At 34.5% G+C, this 22,837-nt stretch overlaps 1 protein-coding gene across 1 annotated transcript in view; it reads left to right on the top strand.

The window, feature by feature from the left end:
• B3GLCT (beta 3-glucosyltransferase) overlaps positions 1-21,161 on the top strand; it is a 45,136-nt gene extending 23,975 nt beyond the window's left edge. The window contains exons 6-15 of the mRNA XM_077781448.1: positions 2,397-2,508; positions 4,049-4,185; positions 5,028-5,091; positions 7,546-7,677; positions 8,670-8,739; positions 12,809-12,922; positions 14,537-14,636; positions 15,589-15,708; positions 16,236-16,380; positions 19,525-21,161. Of these exons, the coding sequence (XP_077637574.1) occupies positions 2,397-2,508; positions 4,049-4,185; positions 5,028-5,091; positions 7,546-7,677; positions 8,670-8,739; positions 12,809-12,922; positions 14,537-14,636; positions 15,589-15,708; positions 16,236-16,380; positions 19,525-19,692 (1,162 nt within the window). The 3' untranslated portion in view covers positions 19,693-21,161. The remainder of the gene's footprint in view (positions 1-2,396; positions 2,509-4,048; positions 4,186-5,027; positions 5,092-7,545; positions 7,678-8,669; positions 8,740-12,808; positions 12,923-14,536; positions 14,637-15,588; positions 15,709-16,235; positions 16,381-19,524) is intronic.
• The last annotated feature ends 1,676 nt before the right edge of the window (positions 21,162-22,837 follow it).

The raw sequence follows: 22,837 nt of genomic DNA, 5'->3' as shown, positions 1-22,837 counted from the left end.
TATTTTCAGTAGTTTTTGTAACCAAGAATATATATTTTAGTTACTCAGATCTCTTTTTTCAGAAGCAAAAAAAATTTAATGAGAGTTGCAGCTTTATATTTTAACTTTCTTACTGTAGTTCTGTATTTTTTGTTTTATAAAGCAATTTTCTGATAAATTTAAATCAGAAACTTATTTAGAATAAAAGAACAGTAACAATAGAATTTAACTGAGCAACCTTCTTCAAATCACAGTGCATTTAAAAATTATTAAGGAAGTAAGCTAGTCTAAAGAAACAGCATTTTAAAATGTGTATTTTTCTATTTTGTCCCCACTTTTTACAGTGTAAGGTATGAGGTATTACAGAAATTTTGAGCTTTCAGATTACTTGATTGAATGAAGTAGAATAAATTTAAAAAAAGATCGTAATACTTATTTGGGGTTTTTTGCTCATAGAGTTTGTAAGAGACCATATGTCTCTGCAGTGATAAGTTGTAGGTTTCAGCATCTTTTTAGATGCTTATATGGCAAATTTTCATACTAGTATGATCAGGAAAGACAGGCAGTCTCAAATATCTTTTATTCTTAGTTTATTCAGATGGCTCCAAGGAAGACATGCTGCATTTACATGGTACTATCTTGCAAACTGTCAGGAAATTGTTTTATTAATCCTGAAGCTCCATGGTACTGAAGACTCTTTTGCCTGAAGCTTGCATTTGAAATCTGCAGCCTCCTGAGGTTTAATTTAGTTAATATGATTTATTAGACGTGTTCAGGGTGAGATTTTTATGTCAGAGTGGTTGCAGAACAAGATGCTTTTCCCTCTGCTTTCTATTACTTTGTGTGTAGAAAAATGTAAATAGTGCTTGTATAGCAGCTATCTGTGAGATGTATGTAAACTGTGAAAAATAGTAGAAGAGATTTGAAGTAAATTGAAAAACCGGATGATGATGTTCAATCATCTTTCTTTTCTTCCCTGCTTAGCTCCTGTTTCAATGACCTTGTGGTTTCTCTTCTGAATTATTCATGTCATGGTGACAGTGTTTACAGACATGGCTCTTAAAAAGCAAAACTTAAATTACAAATGCTCCTATGTGTGGGAAAGTAGAAGAAATTTCTTTAGAAATCAGAAGAGGAATCTTAAGTAGAGGATTTCCATCTTGATATTTCTGTGATATGAGTTTCCTTGTGTGTACTGTTTCACTTAGTACTTTTGGCAAGTGAACACATGGAGTAGTTTAGGAGTATGTTGATGTTTTGAAGCTTGTATTGTTTGTTTTCTCAATGGACAAAAGAGGAAGAAGGGAGTTCAGCCCATCCTGCAGCAGTTGATGATGCTTTTAATTGTGATATAAGATGCATCTGTATCAGAAAACTGCTTTCAGAAGAATAGATTTCTCAGTCCTGTAGCTGTCAGCATTTTTATGGAGGTCTCTAAGCAGTTGTGAAAATTCTTAATTTTTAGTTCTTGGGTTAAGTTGGACAAAATATTTAATTTCAGAAGATACAATCAGTGGATATCTTATAACACAGTATTCCTACTGTGCCCAGAAGGCTACATTTCGTCTCAGTAGCCATGTTCATTCAGCAGAGGAGAAATCCCTTTCTTAAAAATTATCCAAAACGGGGTCTTACCGTGGTATCTCCAAGGTCTCCTTGCAGTCTGAACTCCAAACTTTTGTGCTCTGAGGTCTCCATAAGACTCTGTTGGAGACTTTAAGTACTTAGCCTTGGGAATCATTCCCAAAAGCCATGCAAAGGAAATTGTAAAGATAAATATAGTAGGTTTTTTTTCCATCAGGATGTTATTAATTAATGTGGCTCTGTTTTGATGAGTAGTGGAAGAATTAAGGCTAGAGGAACAGAGAAACAAGGAATGTATTTTTATGAAGGAGTCAGGAATATTGCATTGAGATTGTTGCTATCTTTGTGGAGTCTCTTCAGTCTGTACAGTTTCACTGTACTGGAAAAGCTAGTGGAGTTTTTAGGTTGGGAATGATCAGTGTCCAAAACCTGTCATTAGGCATTTTGATGACAGTGTCAGTGCTGTTAGATTTTAGATGACCAATGGTGGCACCCCTTGGAAAAAGGGGAAGGTAATTTAAACTGCTATCTGTGGACTTGTGAATTCATACGTGGCTCTTAGACTTGTACATTTCTGAATGGAAATTCTTTATGTATCTCTGTTCCCTTCTTCCTACCGTAACTGGTGCTGTATAAATAGATAGCAGCAGAGTCAGTATCTTTATCCATTCACAGTAGTCCTTTCATATGTAATTCTAAATCAGTAGTAAAATTTTTCACTTCTGTGTAAATGAAGAATTGATGGCAAATTATTTATATTTGGGGAATGTGCCTTGAATTTACCATTTTTGTTCATAAGCCACCTTATTAGTAAAATGTTTTTCTTTTTTTAGCTTCTCTGTTACCTATGGTAGGAACTCCTCATGGATTTTCTTCTGTGAAGAAGATACAAGAATACAGATTGTAAAACTGGTAGAAACACTCAGAAGATTTGACAAGTCTAAGGTGAAATAAAAATTTAGATACTTGACTTTTTTTAAAATGATTGAGTGTGTTTTGCCAAATGTTGGAAAAGATATGTCCAAACACCTTAAAACAGGGACATAGATTTCTGTTGCTGAGACTGAGAGCAAGGTATTTAACACAAAGGAGTACCAATGTTTGTATAGCTGTTGAAGAACTGTTAAAATCTAGCAGAGAAACCATTTTTTTTTGTGAATAGCCTGGAAATTATGTACCATAAATAAAATGATTAATATAGTCTGTTTTGTGGTCCCTTCTCCCCATTTTTCTGTTATCAATTCTGATTATCATTGGACAATGACTGATGCTAGTTTGTCTATGATGTAAAACAATAGGGTGTTTTACTTGCATTCTGTTGCTGATCTGTCTTGGTGATAAGTATTCTATACCTATTGGGGAAAAGAAACACCAAAAGACTTGCAGAACGAAATAGAAGTACAGTCACCAAGGGGCAAAGCAAATTTGGCAATGCAACTGACATGAAAGGTGTTCTAATATTTAGAATTTTTAGTGTTCAGGGAAAAAAAAAACACCTTGGTGTCAATCCTTTGCCAGTAACAAAAGAAACCAAAACCTCCTGTGTGAAATATGTTTTCCTTCTTTATTGTAATTCTGCTTTAGGACTCACTTTAGCATATTTACTTCTTTTTCAGGCACATGACCATGTGGTTTCTCACAGTTTTTTTCTAAAATGGTAATAATAATAAAAATTCAGAGGTCTTACCTTTTGAAACACTTGATATTCAAAATGGAGGACTGAATATATTCAGACCTTTGGAATATCCTTTTTTTCTGTTTGAGAAACACCTACTTGTAATTTATATTCTCAGAATAGAAGCATGAACATTTTTATTCTATATGCTGCCCTTTTGCCAATTTTACTCTCTTCTTTGCATTACATACAGATTCTAATAAAATAACAAATTATGTTCCAACCTGCAATAAAAGGAAAATAAAACATTTTGCTTTTGTACATAGTAATTGTCACCTGAGTGTAACAGTCTATCCCTGATTCCTTATATATAGTAGTAGCCATCAGGTACAAAAAAGGTGGTTTATGTACAGAGCTCCTTCAATATTAATTTTAAAGTCTCAGCAGTTTGCATAATAAAAAGTTGGTATGCAGGTTGCCCAGCGAGATTGTGGGATGTATTCAAAACATGATTGGACAGAGTCCTGGGCAACCTGCACTGGGTGATCCTGCTTGAGCAGGGGAATTGGACCAGGTGATCTCAAGAGGCCTCTTCCTACCTCAGCCATTCTTTGGGATTCAGTGTTCTTTGAGTAGGTGGAAACTAAGGCATGTTCTGGAGTTAGGAAATGCAGCCTGTACTTGATTTCAGAGAACAATCTCTAGTTTAATTTCTCACTAAGTACAATTTTTGTCCGGATTACTTATTATGAACAGTGTGCTTCCCTTGTTTTTATTTTCAGGTTTGCTGTATTCAGCATGAATGCAGTTGTCCTCTTCACTAAAAGGATGCTGTAGATGAACAAAATTGTTTCCTATATTCCTTTACAGGAGTGGTTTTTAGGTAAAGCATTATATGATGAAGAATCTACAATAATTCACCATTATGCCTTTGCCGAAAATCCTACAGTCTTTAAATTTCCAGATTTTGCTGCTGGTTGGGCACTTAGCATTCCACTTGTTAACAAGTAAGAATTCAATTTTAAGTAACTTCCTGTTAATTCTCCATTATTTTACACATTCTAAGTATAATTATTATGAACACTTCAAAATTAAACAAGAGTGCAGAAATAGATTTCCATATCATTACTCTGCATGTGATTTATTTTGCTTCACTCTGCCTACATCAAGTAGCTAATAGTTGTTCAGTACTAACTGTTTAACAAGTTCAATTCCGTATTGTAATTTTAAGAGTGTATTTTTCCCCAGTCAGTGGTTTCATTCTTGGGTCGTAGAGTGTCTGCATTGCCCTCTAGAAGGGTTTCTCATGCTGTATGGACAAACTACATATTCATTTCTGCTGAGACTCTTAGGTGCTTTCAGATGAGATTTGAAAAGTTCATAGATTTCAGAAGCTGAATGAGTTTTACCATAGCAAGGATCAATGTTCTCATGAATTGAAAGGCCCTAAATGCTATGCTTTGAAGTACACTGAAAGAGAATATTGTCTGTAGTTTGAGATGCTGATCAATACTGAGCTTCAAATGTGTTGCTGCTTTTAATCTGTTGAAAATTTTATGCCAGACTCTGTACCTTCTCCAGATGCGAACTTTGTTCTTGTGCAGGAAGAATGATCAGTGTATGTGTTGAATACTAATATTAGCCTCATTACATTGTCAGATGTTTTTTAAAAAAAATATTTATATGATAAATATAAGTTGCTTCTTGAGGCAATAAATACAGAAATGTGATTTATTATTATTTTTCCCTTTATAAGATGGTCAGTAGTACCAGCTACACTTTCCTGCATGCAGTAGTGATTGGGTTTTTTAATATGCTTGATTAAATTTCTTCATCTCTAATTACATAGGCTTGCAAAGAAGTTGAAGAGTGAACCACTCAAATCAGACTTTACAATAGATTTAAAACATGAGGTAAGTGGAGTGATGAAAGAAAAAATTGTCTCAAAGTTATATATTTGAATAGTGTTAAATCATAATGGAAATAAGATATTCTTAAACATTGTTAAAAGGTTTGACTGCAATGGCATGTTAGATTTCTCTTCCTTCCTTTAGAATAGTGTAATACTTTAGAACTATATTTTAAGCATAGAAAAATTAATTAATAAGCTTGCAGTCATATAAGAATGCATACATGGTTGTATACATTAAGGTATTTTCTAAGGATTGCTCTGTAAGGAAGGAGAGAGACTTCCAAGTCATGAACCATAGGAGGAGAGTAGTATCTCAATTCTAGCCAGCCTCACTTTCTGAATCAGCCTGTCAGAGCTAAATACGGTAGGGTTTGCATTAAATACTCTGAGGAATCTATCTTTGTGTGAACAAGCAGTGCAGTGACTTGCAACTTGGAAGTCTGGAAAGACTTTTTTTTTTTGTCTCTGGTATGCAAGACTTTCAAAAGGTTGTCAGAAGGTATTTCAGACAGTGAGTGAACTGAAAAGGACAGTGAGGGACTGAAAGGAAGTGAGAAGGAGGCTCTGAAAGAGTATATGTGCTACTTATTTTTTTTTTTTTGTGGGGGGGGGGGGTATTTTTTTCTGTGTTTATAATGTTTGTTCTGTCCAGGGTTTTGTACTGTCACCAAAGTGAACTTCTGAACCAGGGGCTGAAGAGGGGGATAAATCTGGAATAAGCTTCTGGCCTGAAATAAGGATATGATAAAGATTAGGATAAGGAATGTGAAGAAGAAGAATAGGATTAAGATTTTGGGTTGAAATGATGAAGTAATTTTAATTATTACAACATAAATCTATGGTGTATTTATAAAGTATAGATCTGTATAGTTATATGCTAATATATAAAATATATAAATATAAATTATATATAGTATATACATATGTTTATTTATATTTAAATACATTTGGTTTTATGCAAAAATAATTCTTTTATATAGCTTCCCCTCACTGACTGATGTATTTCCCCAAAACAATTGAATCCCTCTCAGCTTTCATTTTGCTGTGAGAAACAAGACCAGAAGCTGTTTTTTTTCCTCTTCTTAATTTTTTTTAGTGCAAGACCTTGGGCTTCACAATGTCATGTTATTTTAACTTTCTTTTTAAGACAAAATCATTCATATATTCCCAGTATTGCAGTCTACGTCAGCACTGAAAAAGTATCTAAATATATTGTCATAAAAAAAAGATTATTAAGAGGCACTTCTTTATGTGCCACAGATTGCTTAGTAAAAACCAGTTGATCACTTGACCAACAAAATTACTTCTATCCACTTATTATTCTGTTAGCGGGTTTTTGTATATGTTTTATTTCAAATTTATTGCCAGTGATAACCTACTTCAGCCCTGTAGTTATTCTTTCTGCACAGTGTCATGTCTCCCTAGAGACAGTCTCACTCCCTCTTTTATTTAATAAATCATCATCTTCTCTGTCTTAAATCATTTTTTGTCTACACTCTTCTTGTGTGAATCAAGAGTGACAAAAAAATCAACAAATCTGTTGTTTTTTAGGATTGGGTATAGTGTTTAAGTTTATAAGAAATATTTTAGTTCGATGGACTCCTAATAGCATATGCCTTCAGTTTTTGGGTTTTTATTGTGCTCTACATACTTTTTATTATTTCCTTTTTGTTTGTGTTACCTTATTGCTTTCCAAGTGCCTATTTCTTATATCCATAATATTTATATCACTTTTGTATATGGTAAAGTGTTTTTGTCATGCTGCTGCTCATTTGTAGGTTGTCAAGTAGACTTTTTGTAACTGTACCATATATGGCATATTCCCTGATGCCTGTTCAAAGCTGGAATTGAATAACAGAATTTTTTGTACATCTAACATTGGGTCTGAACTAGGACTAAGACTATTTTAATCTTTTTATTATAAACATTTCCGTTGTTTTAGTAACTTCATGTCATCCGGTGCTACAACCCCAAATGGCACTCTGCCTCACTTCTGAAATAAAAACTTCACATCATTCTAAGGCTTTCTATTGAAATTTCATTTGTCAGTGGGAAATTGTAGCACATTCTGAATTTTCATAAATAATTAATCATAAGCTTCAATTGTCAATTACTCTGTTTTCTAGGAACATTGCTTCCTTGTTGGTTCATGTGATTAATTCTAAATAGCTGAATCCTGAACTAATACAGGGTCACTTGGTTAAAGGACCCAGGAGCACAAGTACTGTTCTCTATCATTCCACTTGCAGGGAGTAACAGGAAGAGCCAGCAACCAACACTTGTCTCTGAGCATGATGCTACCAGCAGAATATGGAGGGATTAATTAATCAACTCGGGGACAAATCTGCTACACTATCCCATATCATTCACTTTTCATGTTAATATGATTTCTTTGTGTACCCTGAACATTTTTATCTAGTTTAATTACTGATATAAATGCTTCCAATTTTGATAGATTGCCCTCTACATTTGGCACAAAGGGGAAGGACCACATCTTACTCCAGTGCCCGAGTTCTGCACAGATGATGTGAATTCATTTAAGGTTGATCACTGTGCAACAACATTCAGTAACTTTCTGCCACTTTGTGTAAGTACGATATTTTAAATACTATTTGCTTAGTAAAAGTAAGACTCCTACTAAAACATATAATAATTGCCTTCAAAAATCTCAAAACTTGAGAAAATATTTTTAAGTAAGCTAAAAAATACCCAACAAAATAGTTTGTTCTGGCATTTATCTAGAATGTATTTTGGATATGCTTTCAGGCTTCTGTGGCACAGAATATTTCCTGGCAACTAACATTGTGTATGCTTTAATGAGTCTTTCTACCAAAATGTTTGGTTGGCGCATGATCTATAAATTATTTATCCTTGCACTTTTTACACAGTGAGATACTGAAGTATAGATGAGCTTTTGCTTTTCCCCACAAATGAGACTCTGAAACTCATTGAGGCTAAAGATAAAATGTAATAGAGTAATTGGTGCCTTAAAGTACAACCCATCTCTTCCATCTCTAGGAGATTACGAATATTACAAATGAAGTGTAGCTAGAGGCCAAAAAATGTTCTATGCTTCCAGTAGAGCAAAATTCTAGCTGCCAAAAAGGATAACAAATCAAAGTGGTCAAATGGTTTATTACGTTTGAGGAAATGCAAAGATTTCTAGTGTGTATCATTTAAGTTGTTTTTTCCAAGTGTGATACAATTTGTGTTCTCATAGTGATCAATTTGAAAAAAATTAAGAAAACATTCTTTTTCGGATGAATCATTCTTAGTTCAACAAGTTTTTCTGCTCACAATCTTTTCCTAGTGGTAGGTGTTCCAGTTCTTGTTAGAGTACTACATCAATGGAAAAAAATTTCCAATAATATTATTTCAGGAATTTTAAATAACCAATACCTTTCTTTTCAAGAGCTAAAAATTTACTTTCTGATGTATCATGAGAACACTATTCTGCTTGATAGACCATACAATAGAAAAATAGTTCCTGTTTTATTATATGTGTGGACATACATATCCTATAAAATACTACAGGCACAGCCTGCATTTAAGAGATTAATTTTTGTTTTGTTCATATAGGGAGAGCCAGTGAATAAGGAAGATGTTTTTGTTGCTGTAAAAACATGTCGAAAATTTCATGGTGACAGAAGTAAGTTGTTGGCTGGTCAAGGTAGTTCATAAAATATAGTTCATAAAATGAATATTTTAAAAGTAAGCTGATATATGCTGTCTCTATCACTCTTGGGACTAAATGTTTGCAAAATCGACTCAAACAGGCAGGTTTTGGAATTATAAACAGCTTATCCTTCAGGTGGAATCTTTTTGCTGTTCAGAGTCCTTAGGAGTGCTGTTAAACATTTAAGATTAAAAATTACTTCATCATTAGTTGCTGTTGGCAAAAAACTTGGAATTGAATACCTAAATTAAAACATGCATAGGATTAGCTTATATTGTTGTAAATTGGAACTGTTGCAATATTTATTAAGCAGCTATTAATATCCTTCAGTGAGCTTCCCCAGATAATTGCTTCACTTTTTTTCTTTGTGCTAGCAGTGCCACTTGTGCAGTTCTTTGGTGGCTACTTTAGAAATTTGAACAAACTGAAGGGTTGCTCATATCCTCCTTCCTTTGCCCTGCCCTCCTCCTTTCCAGTAAAAGATTGAGCAGCTTATGCTTTCATGTTGTTTCTAGCTGTTCCATCTGCAAATGTATTTTATAATGCTTGGAATGGGAAAATCTGTCCCTTCCAGAAATCTGATTGTATGTAGTACTTTGTCCAACCACTGCCCCTGATCAAGAGTACATGAAACACTATAGCATGTTTCATCTGGAAGTTCATCTGAAAATTGTAGTTACATGAGCAGCAATAGTCATCGTGCTAAAAACAACAAACAAAAAACCCTAGCACAGCCCAACAAGATACACACAGTTAACTACATTGTGTTAACTACATTAACTTCCTCCTCAGAGGCACACAAAATAGACAAAGAGAGACTCTCAGCTTCTGCTAACACATAGTAATGCTCAGCTAAGTTGAGGGAGATCAAGTCTCAACAAAGCCTGGAAGGAAACATTCCAAATCCACCTACTGAACAGAAGACACTCCACCTACTTGGTGCCACCTACCAGTCTCTTCTTGTTTGCTTTTAGACATTTTGTTAATAAGGAAGAGATTTGTTTCCAGGAATTTGCTTGATTTTTTTCTTGCTCTTTAATACTCCAGGTGCACATACTCTCTCTGTTAGGCTTAGTTTGTTTATAAACATATTTTAAAGGGATTATAGTTGGGAAAAAAGTTGAAAATAAAGTAATTGGTTAGTAGTTGTACCAAATTTTGAGAGTGTTTTGCCACACCTGTTGTCATAGGGCAGGATGAAAGTAAAAGCTCTTTTCTTAACTGTCTAGTTAAAAACAGGAGGATGTTTTCATAATAAGATTTATGGAATTATTTTCTTAATGCTACTGCACCTGATGAAAGCACATTTGTAGTGTTTTAGTCACATAATTGTTAGGTTATCTTTAAAGTAGCTTTTGACAAAACAAAATTGACTGTCCTGTAATTGGAGTTCACTGAAGAGTTCTCCTTCCTGGATCCATGTTAATTTTTTAATATCAAAACTTAAAAAAAAGAAGAAAAAGAAAAGAAAACCCTAGAATTTCAGAGGCCTCAAAAAGATAGCATAAACATCCTTCAAGAAACACCTGTTGAAGACTGAGGAAAATTCTTGAACTTTCCTCACAGCTTCCAGTATTATGCAATAGAGGATAATCTTACTCCAGATTTTGAAAGATTAATGGATGCCAGCTTCAGAGAGCTCTTTTTACCTGGTAAGTCATTCTTTATTGTATGCCAAAAACTACATAATGTAGCATTAAGGCTTGGAAATTGATGTGCTTTTAAAAGCAGCTAAATTTTACCTCAGAATTTACTTCAGACACAACTCTCCTTCTTATGCATACCATCTGTAGTTATAAAAGAAATTTTCAAGACTGCAAGCATGCATCAGGGTTCTAGAAATAGCAGAAATAAAATGTCATTAAGAGCTTAGAGATGACCTTTAAATATCGCTAGTGGTATTAATACTTTGGTATGATCACAAGTATTAATACATATTGATAAATATTTACATCGTCATCTAGTCCAAAATTTCAAGTAGTTTTCTTTAGAAGATACAATTTGCCAGAGATTACAAAGTAATGTGGGATTCAATTTACAATTGACATTAGTCTGCATGGTGACACTACCATCAAGACAAACAAGGGAAAGAGAAGGACACTTTAGCCAACAGCCTAAGAGCTCTTAACTGAGATGAGACTCAAGTCCCTGCTTCATTTATAGAAAGAAGGGAGGGCTGCACTAAGGGAATTGAGAGGCTCAGTCTGTAATTACAGATATTTCTGTGTGTTAAAGGACCCTGCTGAGTTTTAGGTCCTTGTCTGAAGAAAGAGAAAATGACCTACACAGGTGAAGCTCTTCTCCAGGGGAAGTTTGGATGCTGTTGTATATCTGTGATTCTTCTGTTCTGAAGCCTTGTTCTCTGAAACCTTTCTGATTTTGTTCTGCTGAGAAACATTTTTAAGTAAAACATTTCAACATAATAAGAAAATAATTTCCTGCCTATATATATTTTTTGTACATAATTCCTTTTGGATTTTTTGTGAAAAAATGAGAACACTTTTACATTTCTTTAAGAACTTTTAAAAGTAGTATGGTGGACCATTGCAAAATGCTACTAAAGTGATTTTTTCATTTCAAAGTATTAAAGCCTTTCCATTAGTGCATTGAGTTCTTATTACTTTGTCTTAACACTGAAATGAACTAAAAGGGAACTGTTTCAGACTGACTGTTGATCAGTCAAGAGTGATAAATTCTGTATGTTCAAAGTAGGGGGAAGTGAGCAACTAGGTAGGCAACAAACATCACATTTGATGATGGATGATTCTAGCAAGGGACTAAAGCATCCATGCCATTGATAACCTACTTCAGCCTTGTAGATATTCTTTCTGTACAGTCTCATGTCTCCCTAGAGACAGTTTCACTTCCTCTCATTTATTTAATAAATAAATATTGTTATTCACAAGCATCAGGGTTGTATAGCAGCACAGGGAAGTTATGGAAATACTTCCTCCATTTAAAGCACTCCCTGCTACTGCTGAAACCTCCTGGATGGTGTCAGAACATAAAGCAGAGAAGCAGTAACAGCAGAATGCAGAGTACTTGCCCATCTCAGGCCTGACATCCTCATTTTTAAGATGGAAGAGAGATCATGATTTCCATCTGATGGCTTTCTTCTGAAAACACTGCAAATAGTTGGATTTTTATTTTTGTGTTACCTATAATTTATTCACATCTCAATGTAATGTAAACACTCATGGCATCATTACTAGAATTTTGTGTGATCAATTTTAAATGCTGATGTAAAATGACAAACCAGTAAGAAATTTTTTTTTTTTTTTTTTTTTTTTTTTTAGATTAGCATTAAGCAACCCTCCTTTGAATAGAATCTCCATGGGATTAAAATTGATTGTATATTTATAAACTATGCTACACAAATACTTCTTATTTATAAATGAAACAATAAATATTTATATGTTTATATCAGGAATGGTTATAAAATGTCCTGTGAGTGTGTCTCCAGAGACAGGTGCTTTGGAGCATTAATATGATGTTGCTGTTAGATAGGATGTGTATAATGCCAGTATAGTATTTCAAAAGGTACATTTGGTCTGTTTGTGATTCAGAATATGTTACAGACTGTACAGCTGGATTAAAATGTGCCATTTCAATACTGGAGGAAGGACTAATCTCTGATAGTGTTCATGTTGATGTGTGCTATGAATTGTACAGTAGCAATTGTAAAAGTAGAATTCCGTTATTTGGTTATGCTTTGGTTGGAAAAATATAAATATCACAATTTAAAATTGTTATTATGAAAATAGTATCATAAAAAGATATTTATATTTTAATAGAATATTTTTATGTCATTTAAATATAACTGTCCTGACTGGCTATCATAAAATTGTAAAAAATTTTTCTCTCTAAATATTATAGGAAAGAAAATAGAATGAACATTTGGAATCGTGATGCTGTATTTGAAGCAGCATTTTTATTGCATTGAAGAAATGTGGCCAGCAAAACATGGTTAACATGAATATTTGGATCGAGTATCTATTTTAATCAAATTCCTTTTGTTTGAATGTCAATCATTGTTTTGCAGTACCTGTTGTGAAGCAGACTTGGGAAAGAGAAGCTGCCCTTATTGAATACTACAGTGATTATGCAGACATCTCCATTCCTACTATAGACTTAGGCATACCTAACACTGACAGAGGTGAGCTTTTTGTCAGTTTTGCACAAATGACTTACTGAAGAAGTGAAGCTTTATGGATGATGTGTCTTTCATGTCAAGCATGTCATGTAGAAATTGTTTTTCTCTAGCACATATGTGCAGCCTAAACTAAAAGAATGCTCTTCACACAGGAAATGGATGTAGAGTACATCCAGAGTCCCCCTGTGTAGATAATGTGTTCTTTTAAGCAGAAACCTAAATACTAAGATTATGAAAACATGGTATACTGATATACACCAAGAGAAAAAAAAAATGTTTTATTACTTGGGGTAGGAGTAATAACTCTGCAGTTATTTATGCTTTTCAGTAGGCTCATTAACAGTTAAGAAGTCATAAATTTATTTCAAAAGACCTCAGGCAGTGCCAAGTGGTTACTGAGCATAAACTGCTTGCCATATGGTATTCAGATATTATATCTATGTGCTTTGTATATCTTGATTTAAGCACAAAAACTGAATGTTAGGGTTGAAACATCTTTTTATAGCAAACAGGCATTTAAATCAATTTACTTTGTGATTATAAAAAAGGCTATGGATATGATGACTTCCTTGAATTTATTAATTTTGATGGTTTTATTTCATTTGATATATTGTTCTTAGGGTGATATTTTATACCTATTACCTTCTGAATTAAGGCCTGTTGGCCTTATTTGGCCCACTAGGTCAGTTGTTCTGATCTCTGGGTTATTTCTGCCCCTTGGTTTTGTCTGTTAGAGGCAGAGAGAGCATAGGCAGGGATTTCTGTGTGCACAGGTGGAGCAGCTCATGAGCAAGCAGTGAGTGTTTTCAGGGGGCACACGTGGATCATTGGTAGCAGCCATGCCCAGTAGTTGCAGTCATGCCAGGAAGCTTCCATGTTTTGTGAGAGTATAATATAGAAATCTTGGGTTTCATTTTGTAAATTTTCAGATATCAGTCTGCATTAAGTTCACAGTCTCACAAAATCACCAGAGCAAGGACTTCCTTCATGTCTTTAGCATAGAATTACTGTGTTTTCTCAAAGAATATTTTAACTGAAAGTGGCTTCAAATATAATGTTATTTTGAGTGATTGTTTACAAAATGTAATATGGATAGCAATAAGTACTTTAGACAATCAACTGTGATGAATGAAAACTGACTGAAATGAGATTTGTCCAAGATCTAAAGAAGACTCAGCAGAAGTTTGAAACTTCTTGTTTCTCAGGTCCTGCTTATTCTGAACAAGGGTGTTTCACTTCTGCACTCCTAGCAAAGGATGTCTTACCTCTTGAACTTCCTTATAATCTTGTGATAAATGTCCAGACCTTTACTTGGAGGTAGTGATCAGGACCCGAGTTGCCAGTGAGGAGTACAGTGCATTAAAGTATATTTAAATATTTATATAAAAGTGATATTTCAAGATGCATCTATCTGATGCATCTTGAAATGCTATGGCAGTGTCTTGGAATATTTTGTGGAACATCAGCTTCTATCATAATCTCCTCATTTTGACAGCACTTAAAGAGTAACAGTCCAGTATTGTTCAGTAGTTTGACAGATAACTGGAATAAATCTTGTTTTCAATTTAATTCCTGTTTTATTTAAATATATATACTGTCAATTTATCTTTTTTTTAGGTCACTGTGGGAAAACTTTTGCCATTTTGGAAAGGTTTTTGAATCATACTTCTCCCAGAATCCCTTGGTTAGTTGTAGTGGATGATGACACACTGATAAGGTATATATTGCATTCCTTTAGGAGCTACCATCTTTGTCAATAAGACATTTAGCAATATACACCCATCCTTCTTTATTTAAGAGATACAGCTATTTTATTAGTCATGTGGCTTTATATTACTTGAAGAAAAGAATTCACTTCCCATCAGTATTCTTTTGACAGAGATTAAAGACAATGTTGTAACTTCATTAAAACTGTGCTATCGTGTAATCATATACTCTGAATACACCACATTTTGTGATTCCTCAGTGTAGGTATGTTTGAGCCAATAGGATTTAGTCATTTGCTAATAACCTAAGACACATTTGTTCCTCAGACAAATGTGTCAGAAGAAAGGTTCCATAAGCCCGGGTCAGTTGTCCGAGCTGCCCAGAGTGGTGTTCTGGAACTTGCATTTGTTGGACAATTGGATCCCATTCTCGCAAAGTCTGACGCTGCAGTATAAGCAAAAAAAGGCACAGTGAGCAATGTGCCGGATCACGTGGTCATGAACAGTGGTTTAAGACTTGACATTAAATCATGTGGCAGAAGAAGAAATAGTGAGAGGATGTAACTGTGGATAATGCAACATTCATATAACTAAATCTACCTTTTCAGTTTTCAATTTGTAAATGTTCACAGATAATTTGCAAAGATCTTATCATTGCTTGGAAAGTATCATTCATGTTTTCTTTGAGATGAGATGCAGTTTCACTAACAAATTGCCTACTTAAAAAAATAATTCAAGCTTGTTTGTTCTTCATTTGACCAAATCGTGCAGTCATCTCATAGTAAATTATCCATTGTAAATTTCTCTTTAGCAGTTTGTATCTCTGGGGGAGTTTTTTTGGGTAGAAATTCTGAATTTCTCCTGTCATCTTTGTGCTATTTAATAGAATGCTGTTGAGGGTAACAATGTTCCAAAATGAATGTTTACAAGATTTTTTTTTTTAAATGGATTTTCATATTATAGTATATTCAGGCTCCGAAAATTGCTCAGCTGCTATGACCCAAATGAACCAGTATTCCTTGGAGAGCGTTACGGCTATGGCTTGGGAACGGGAGGATACAGTTATATCACTGGTGGAGGAGGGTAATTTATTTAAGTTCCTGCTGATATCTACGTTAGTTCCTGTTTTGATGCAAACATTTTAAATTACGATACAAATCAGTTTCAACAGAAACAGTGATGTTTTCCCCAAATGTGTGCAATTTACCTCACACCTTCTGTGTAGCGACACATGCTAGTCTCAGGTCCCCAGCTCTTCTCCCTTGCATTTGAGTAAGATTGAGGAGAGCACCCTTTTGAGTCCAGGCCAATTTTAGGAGGAACTATAAGCTGTAGTAAAAATGTTTGGTAGCTAACTTATTGTTGGAATAACAACAATGGGTATAACTGGTGTAATTAGTTTTCAGTATAAAAAGTAATGACGTTTGAGAAAATGCTTCCTGCACTATTTGTCAGTTCTGACCCCTTACATTTTGAATTTCAAATCTGTTGTATCAGAGGGCTGCATTTGCAGTCTTCTAGTTTTAAATAATTTAGCAATATTTATTAGTTACAGATATTTGGTGTCTTTAGAAGTTTTTATACATTTCATGTGCTTTTCTTAAATTCAGGATGGTTCTCAGCAGAACAGCTGTTCAGAAACTACTTGCTAGCAAATGCCGGTGTTACAGCATGGATGCACCCGATGATATGGTCCTTGGGATGTGTTTCAGTGGCTTAGGAATCCCTATAACGCACAGTCCACTCTTTCATCAGGTCAGAGAGCTATTTTTGAGTGTTAAAAATGTACTTCACTTTTTAAGTGTACACATAAAACAGTCATAAATATCCAAATTCCATCACTATGTAATAACACTAACCAAGATGCTGCTGCTGCTACTTTAGTTTGATTCTCAGCAGAACAAGACTGATCAAATAAGAACATTCTCATACCATGGATTACTACAATGCTTTGCTAGTTTATGTGGTATTTTAGCTAACCTATAGCTACAATTCATTAGAAATGCAGTCAGAGGTGAGGATTTTTGAAAAAGAAATAGCATTAGGAGCCACATGCTTTGAATAGTTGTCATATGTCCTGTAAGGGAAAAAGCCTATAGCACAATACTTTTTTCTTCAGGAAATGGAGAACTGAGTGTAAAATTGTTTGGTAAATCTTCCTGCTCTACTTACCTGATTTTTTCTATTGATTCAGTATTTACTATTATGAAATACCTCATTAGTGAAGATATATGAAATTATTGCTCTTTTGGTGGGTTCTGAAGCATTATATAATTATGATAATTTGCTCTATGCTAGCACATGGGAAAGAGAGCTTACAACATAATATTCATGTGAGTTTGGGAGAAAAGGGCTGGAGTAAATTTGAATCTCGTTTGTATTCCACAGTATTTACCAAGCTAACTGTAGTGTCATAGTGAAAAGCATGATGCATTGAGGCCTGTAGACATTTTCTTCCTTGTAACCAAGTAAACCAAATCCTTCCCTGGTATGAACAAGAAGCTCTACAGTTTTTTTTTTTTTCCAAACAGTGCACAACTACTTTAAAAGTTAACATTTAAATCAGTGTAGCATTTGATTTTTTCAGGTGTCGATCTAGTTGAAAAACTGGGAAGCCCTGCATAACTGATGTGAGCTGAGAACAAGATAGTAAGCTACTTGAGAATTAGTAAATTACCCTGTAGTTCAAAGCAGCTGTCAATGGAGGGAGTTTCTTATTTAAATTATCAGTTTCTCCTATGTTAAGATTCCATTTCTGATTACATTTACTGCTTAGAGATATGGGAAAACTGAGAACGTACTATTCAATATTTTAATTCCTTGTCCATATAAAAATAATATCTGTTTACTCTCTTGTTTTGTTTATCATTCCTTATTCCTTTCAACAGAAAGAAAACAAGTTATGCTTATAAAATCAACAGTTACTGAATAATTTTGCTTGCACATGTGTTAGAAAAAAATCCAAAACAACAAACCAGCCTAATTAAAGGAGAGTCAGGACAGAAGTCATTCGCCAAAATTGTAAGAATGATTCTTATTCAAAAAAGAGGACTTCCTTGTAATTCTTAATAGTGTGCATTTGATACTGAATCACTTTGAAATCCTAGCAGTTTGATTTTCTACATAGAAAATTGCACTTGGATTCTAGTTCTTCTTTACTGCTGCTTGTAACAAAATCTAGTTTAGCATCCCTTGAACAAAAATTAACCTGTGAGTGAAAACCACTGAATAAAAATTTAATGTTCTTAATCTACTAAATCCACTATAGTGCAAAAAATATTTTAAAAAAGACAAAACCAATTTTGGATTTTCTGTCAACCAGAAAAGAACTTTTTAAGGACTTGACTGAAATATTATGATGTGTGAGGTTCCTTGAAGTATGTGACTGTAAAATTGTACTGAGATATAGATGATGAAACAGAAGCAAAGATAACTTCATTCTTGGAGTGTCTTTGATGTATTTGCTCACTCTCACTCTTATTGGTTTTCTGCTGCCTACTTGCTGAGGTAGATACATGCATATTCTGTAACCTGTTCCAGAGGTTTTTGACATGATCAGACTCTTAAAGAGAACAGGAATCTTCCCATGTTGAGTAGCAGCCAGAATTATGGTCTTAAATAAAAAATCTGGGCTAAAACAATATATTTGGCTTTTCTAGAGCACCAAATACAAACTTTAGCAAAAAAAAATTAGTTATTAGAATATTATTTTAGAATTGTCAAAACACCAGAATTTTGTCTATAGCTTAATAAAAAGATGATTCATTTTTAAACAGCAAAAATCTTTGGTCTCAGATGTGTAAAAGCTGTCTCTACCCAAAATAAATTATTTAGGTTCTTGAAACCTAAATGTTCTTTGAAGTATTTTTCAAAAGTCATGAGGGATACAGATTCTCTCTTGTTTTCTCCAGTGGAATTTTTAAAAATAAGCAGTCTGTGTTTTAAGTATCAGAATAAAAAAACCAAAATACCAACCACACATACTCAGCTTTCATAATGTCAAATTCTGTTGCCTAATTTTATGACACTAATGTATACAGAACTGCATGGAGAATTCACAGATACCACCATAAGTAGGTGAAGCATGCAGTATTGAATCAGTTACCAGCTTAGGCATCAAATCAATTATTTATCCAAATCATTATGTTTTCTTCTTGTTTGGGTTTTTTTTTTCCTAGATGTAAAACACAAATGTTTGCCTTCCATACATTTTTCTTACAAAAACTCTAATAGCAAAATATAGTTGTTTTACCAGGGACCACTACAGGTAGGAATTTATGATGCACTTAGTGTCATTGAACTGGCAGAGAAAATGAAATACATGTGGAGCATTAGGACAGCAGCTGCATCTTGTAGCTGTGTTGTAATTCTGTCTGGTTTGATATAGGCTGATAAAGAATAACAACACAGTTTTCTGGCATCTCATGTTTGGAACCTTTACCTGTCATAAACTCTATATTTTCTGGCTTCTTATGGCCTTATTAGAATCCTGCTATCACAGTGGCAGTGCTGACAACTCTCATCAGAGGAGGAAGATAATATAGTTTAAAATAATTTTGTCATTATTGAGCCAAACCTACATATTTTGAAATATTTCATACCAACTACACTGTTTATTGCTTGACTTCTGGAATGGTGGCCATTTCATCCTGAGAAATAGGGCATATTTGGTATCAGTGTACATCATTCCTAGCATGATGACTGCAGTGCGAGTTAAAGATTTAATCTAATGCTTGGTCAATTGATTTAATAGAATGATGTCAAAACCCCTTTGTTACCATCTTGCATATTTTGTCAGTGCCATGTTGTTGTGTCACAGGGGCCATTGAGCAGTGATATCTTCTTAAAATTATTACTGATTATTAATACTGGTGCTTTTGCTCTGTTCTTCCATCTTAGGCAAGGCCAATGGACTACCCAAAAGACTACCTTTCTCACCAAATTCCAGTATCGTTTCACAAGCACTGGAATATCGATCCAGTGAAGGTGTATTTCACGTGGCTGGCACCAAACTCAGGAGAGTCACGTAATGGAAAAAAAGTTGGATATAACAGAGAGGATTTATGAGCAGTGGAAGAATATAAGTGTTCATTACTATTCTACAGCTGAGAGACAGTCACTGCTGTGGTTTTTGTTTTGTTTTCACATTGTTCATTTGTTCATTACATAAGATGACAGTGTTTTGTTCCTGTTGGTTGCATCCCTTTGGAACAATGAAGAAGGCACTTAAATGACTTGTGCATTATTTTCCTCCACTTGTTTTCTTTTTAGAATGATGTTGGGCTTTGTATACCAATGAACTTGACTCACATTTAAGAGTCATACACAACTTTACCTGTGTTTTGCTTTCGACTTGGTTCAGACAGCATCAATTTACATTTCCTTCATTTGCTTTCTCAAAAGCTGAATTTATGTATTTGGGAGCCTAATATTGAATAAGAGTTGAACATCTGTTAAACATCATCTCTCACTGACACAAAACAGTTCTCTAAGGTTCTGGAACAGTTTCTTGATAAATCATAGAGGATGCTTGACTTTTTTTTCTGCAACCAGGAGCTAGACGGTGTGAAAGCTGTATTCTTTTATGCTCATTTCAGATAGAAGTACTGTCATTTGCTGGAGTAGCTGGACCAGACGTGAAACCACTGTTGTACCTTTAAAGTTTGTTGGCATTTGTGTGTAATGTCATGTACAAAATGGAAAGGTTAAGGACAGGGATCTTAGGTGGCCACGGGAGGTCACTGTGGCTCCTTTAGAAGCTGAAGTCACTGTACATCAATGTGGCAAATCTAAAAGTGACTCTTAAGGATTTTTGCAGAACTAACATTTCAGTATTTCTGATGTGTGCATTTGAATAGCATATGAATGCCAGCTTTAAAATTTTGTAGTATCCCTAATTTATATTGCCAAGATAAATAATTTTATGCATACAACATGTAAAGTGTGATTCATATTTAAAACGTTCTTGATTTTTCTTGTTAGTAATTCAGTTTTGTAAAAATGTTTGTACGAAAACTGGCTTTAGTATGTTCTAAACTTATTTTTATATTGTAAAACTGCTTCTTTTAAAATGACAGTATATGGCACTTGTATGCTGTTATTTAACTTGGCTTGCTATGTTGTAACCAAATACAGGGTCTTAAAGCCATACTGCTGAAGTAATTAATATTTTGGTTTCTTTTAGTAGGTTAAAAATTTATTCCACTCCAAACAAAAGCAATACTTGCTCTAGAGTCGAAGTAGGGGAGCCACTGATTCCTGTCTCGGTAATTGCCAAATTTGTATAAACATTTGTTTGTAAATGTAGCTTGTGGGTTTCTAAGCATTGAATAGCAAGCACATATTCATAATAGATTCAAATTCTGATTAAGAAATAGCAGTCCATGTTATGCCTTTTTTTCTTCACACTACCAGTGCCTTAAACAGTAGACATTTTACTGATACCAGGATTATGTTCTCTGATACTGTTGGTGAATTGTTAATTATGTTTATTGTTTAGAACTGTGAAAGCAGAATAAAAGCATTCTTTAACCTTTTGTGCCTTCTTACTCTTTGCAAGCCAGATACAGGATTCTTTAAGCATCAGTTAAATAAGTTCATCACATTAATTTTAATTTCTGTCAGTTTTATTAAAAGGCAGCTTAATCTTTGGGTTTTTTTCATGTTCTGTCCTGACTTCCATATTTGGTCAGTTTTCAGCCTCTAGTTTTGTGCAAGTGGAAAATGTTGTTTCAATGAACACCTTGTGATTGAGAGCCTTGATGCTATCACAAAACATTTCAATACCAAATTCTCCCAAGGTCTTGCAACAAAGTCCAGTCAGGTGCAGCTTCCAACTGGTGATATTTAATCTCTCTTTGGGCCCTGGGAAGGCAGAACAGATCAACAAAAGATGATTAGATTTGAGTCCAGGCAGTGTTGTACATGGAGATGTGGAAGTCATTGATTGATTGATTGCTTACTTGACTTTCATTTCTGGTTTGACAAATGTAGTAGTAGCTGTTCTGAAGTCCATCTTTTCCCTTGCTGTTAGCTCTGGGTTTTACCGCAAGTTTTCTGGAGGTATTAGTAAGCATCAGACTTCTGATTTTAGTCTCCATAGTTTTGCTCAAGTATTTTGCCCGTAAAATTCTGACTTTTGAGACACTGCAGCAGCATGACACAAAGGACCTTGTAGTCCACCACCTAAATAAGATTTTTTCAAGCAAAGAATCACAAAGAGTTTATATAAACAAGATGTGAAGCCTTCTATGTGAACTTTAGTTTTAAAAGACTCAGGATGACTGTTACAAGCTGAAACCTAAGGACAAAACTGTGTGTTAATGAGCCTGAACAGTACTGATGTTTCTAAAGAAAATCAAGTGGATTATAAATGGTGTCATGTTAAAGCAAATCAGTAGAAGAGGCATTCACAACTCCCTTGGTAACAGGCATATTAAAACAGTTCTGCAAAGCTGATTGACTGGTTAAAGTTTCCTTTTCTGGGATATTGCAAGGTTGTGACATGAAAATCTGGGATTCATCACTGACTATTTGCTTTTAATGTTTATAGCATAAAATTTCCCCATGTATTAAGATCTTTTTTTCACAAAATTATTTTGATAATTTGGTTGGTTGGTTCATCTGCCAGGAGCCAAAAAACCCTTGTGTCTTCAATAGAGCAGGTATGTAAATGAAGAGTGATGAAGTGTTTGAGGCCCACATTTGATTATGAGTGAGAAGGAGGGCTTTGAATCTGTTTTTATTTCCCTACATCTGCAGATGGCCCAGGCATGGAGAAACCCAAAAGCATCTGACCTTTGCCCCTTCTTCTGCAATTAGGAAAATGGGCAAGAGTCTTGAGGCAGCTTGCAAGCTGGGCAACTTTCTTTTTGTGCAGGAACACTTTGCCCTGACACCAGCTCTGATGGCTGCTGACTGGAGGGAGGAGTCAAAATTACCTTATTTTCAATTCTTTAATTTCTCATTGATTTTATTATCATGGCTGGAACTAGAATGCCTCAGCCAGAGGCCTGAGATCATTCAGTGAGATTCCTGGAAGGTGAGATCTGTATAAGATTTGCCATAATTATTTACTGTGAGCACCTCCAAAGCCAACCATGCCAGTGCATTACCAAGAAGCACAGAGAAGTAGTAACAGATTTGCTTTTTGCAACAGTGTAAAACTCTGAATTCTTTTGTGCATTGGACACCATGATAATAAATATATTTG

Source organism: Lonchura striata, chromosome 2 (assembly GCF_046129695.1).
Source record: "Lonchura striata isolate bLonStr1 chromosome 2, bLonStr1.mat, whole genome shotgun sequence".
NCBI classification, from domain to species: domain Eukaryota; kingdom Metazoa; phylum Chordata; class Aves; order Passeriformes; family Estrildidae; genus Lonchura; species Lonchura striata.
The sequence above is the reverse complement of the archived record's forward strand: the minus strand, read 5'-3'. Positions and strand labels throughout refer to the sequence as shown.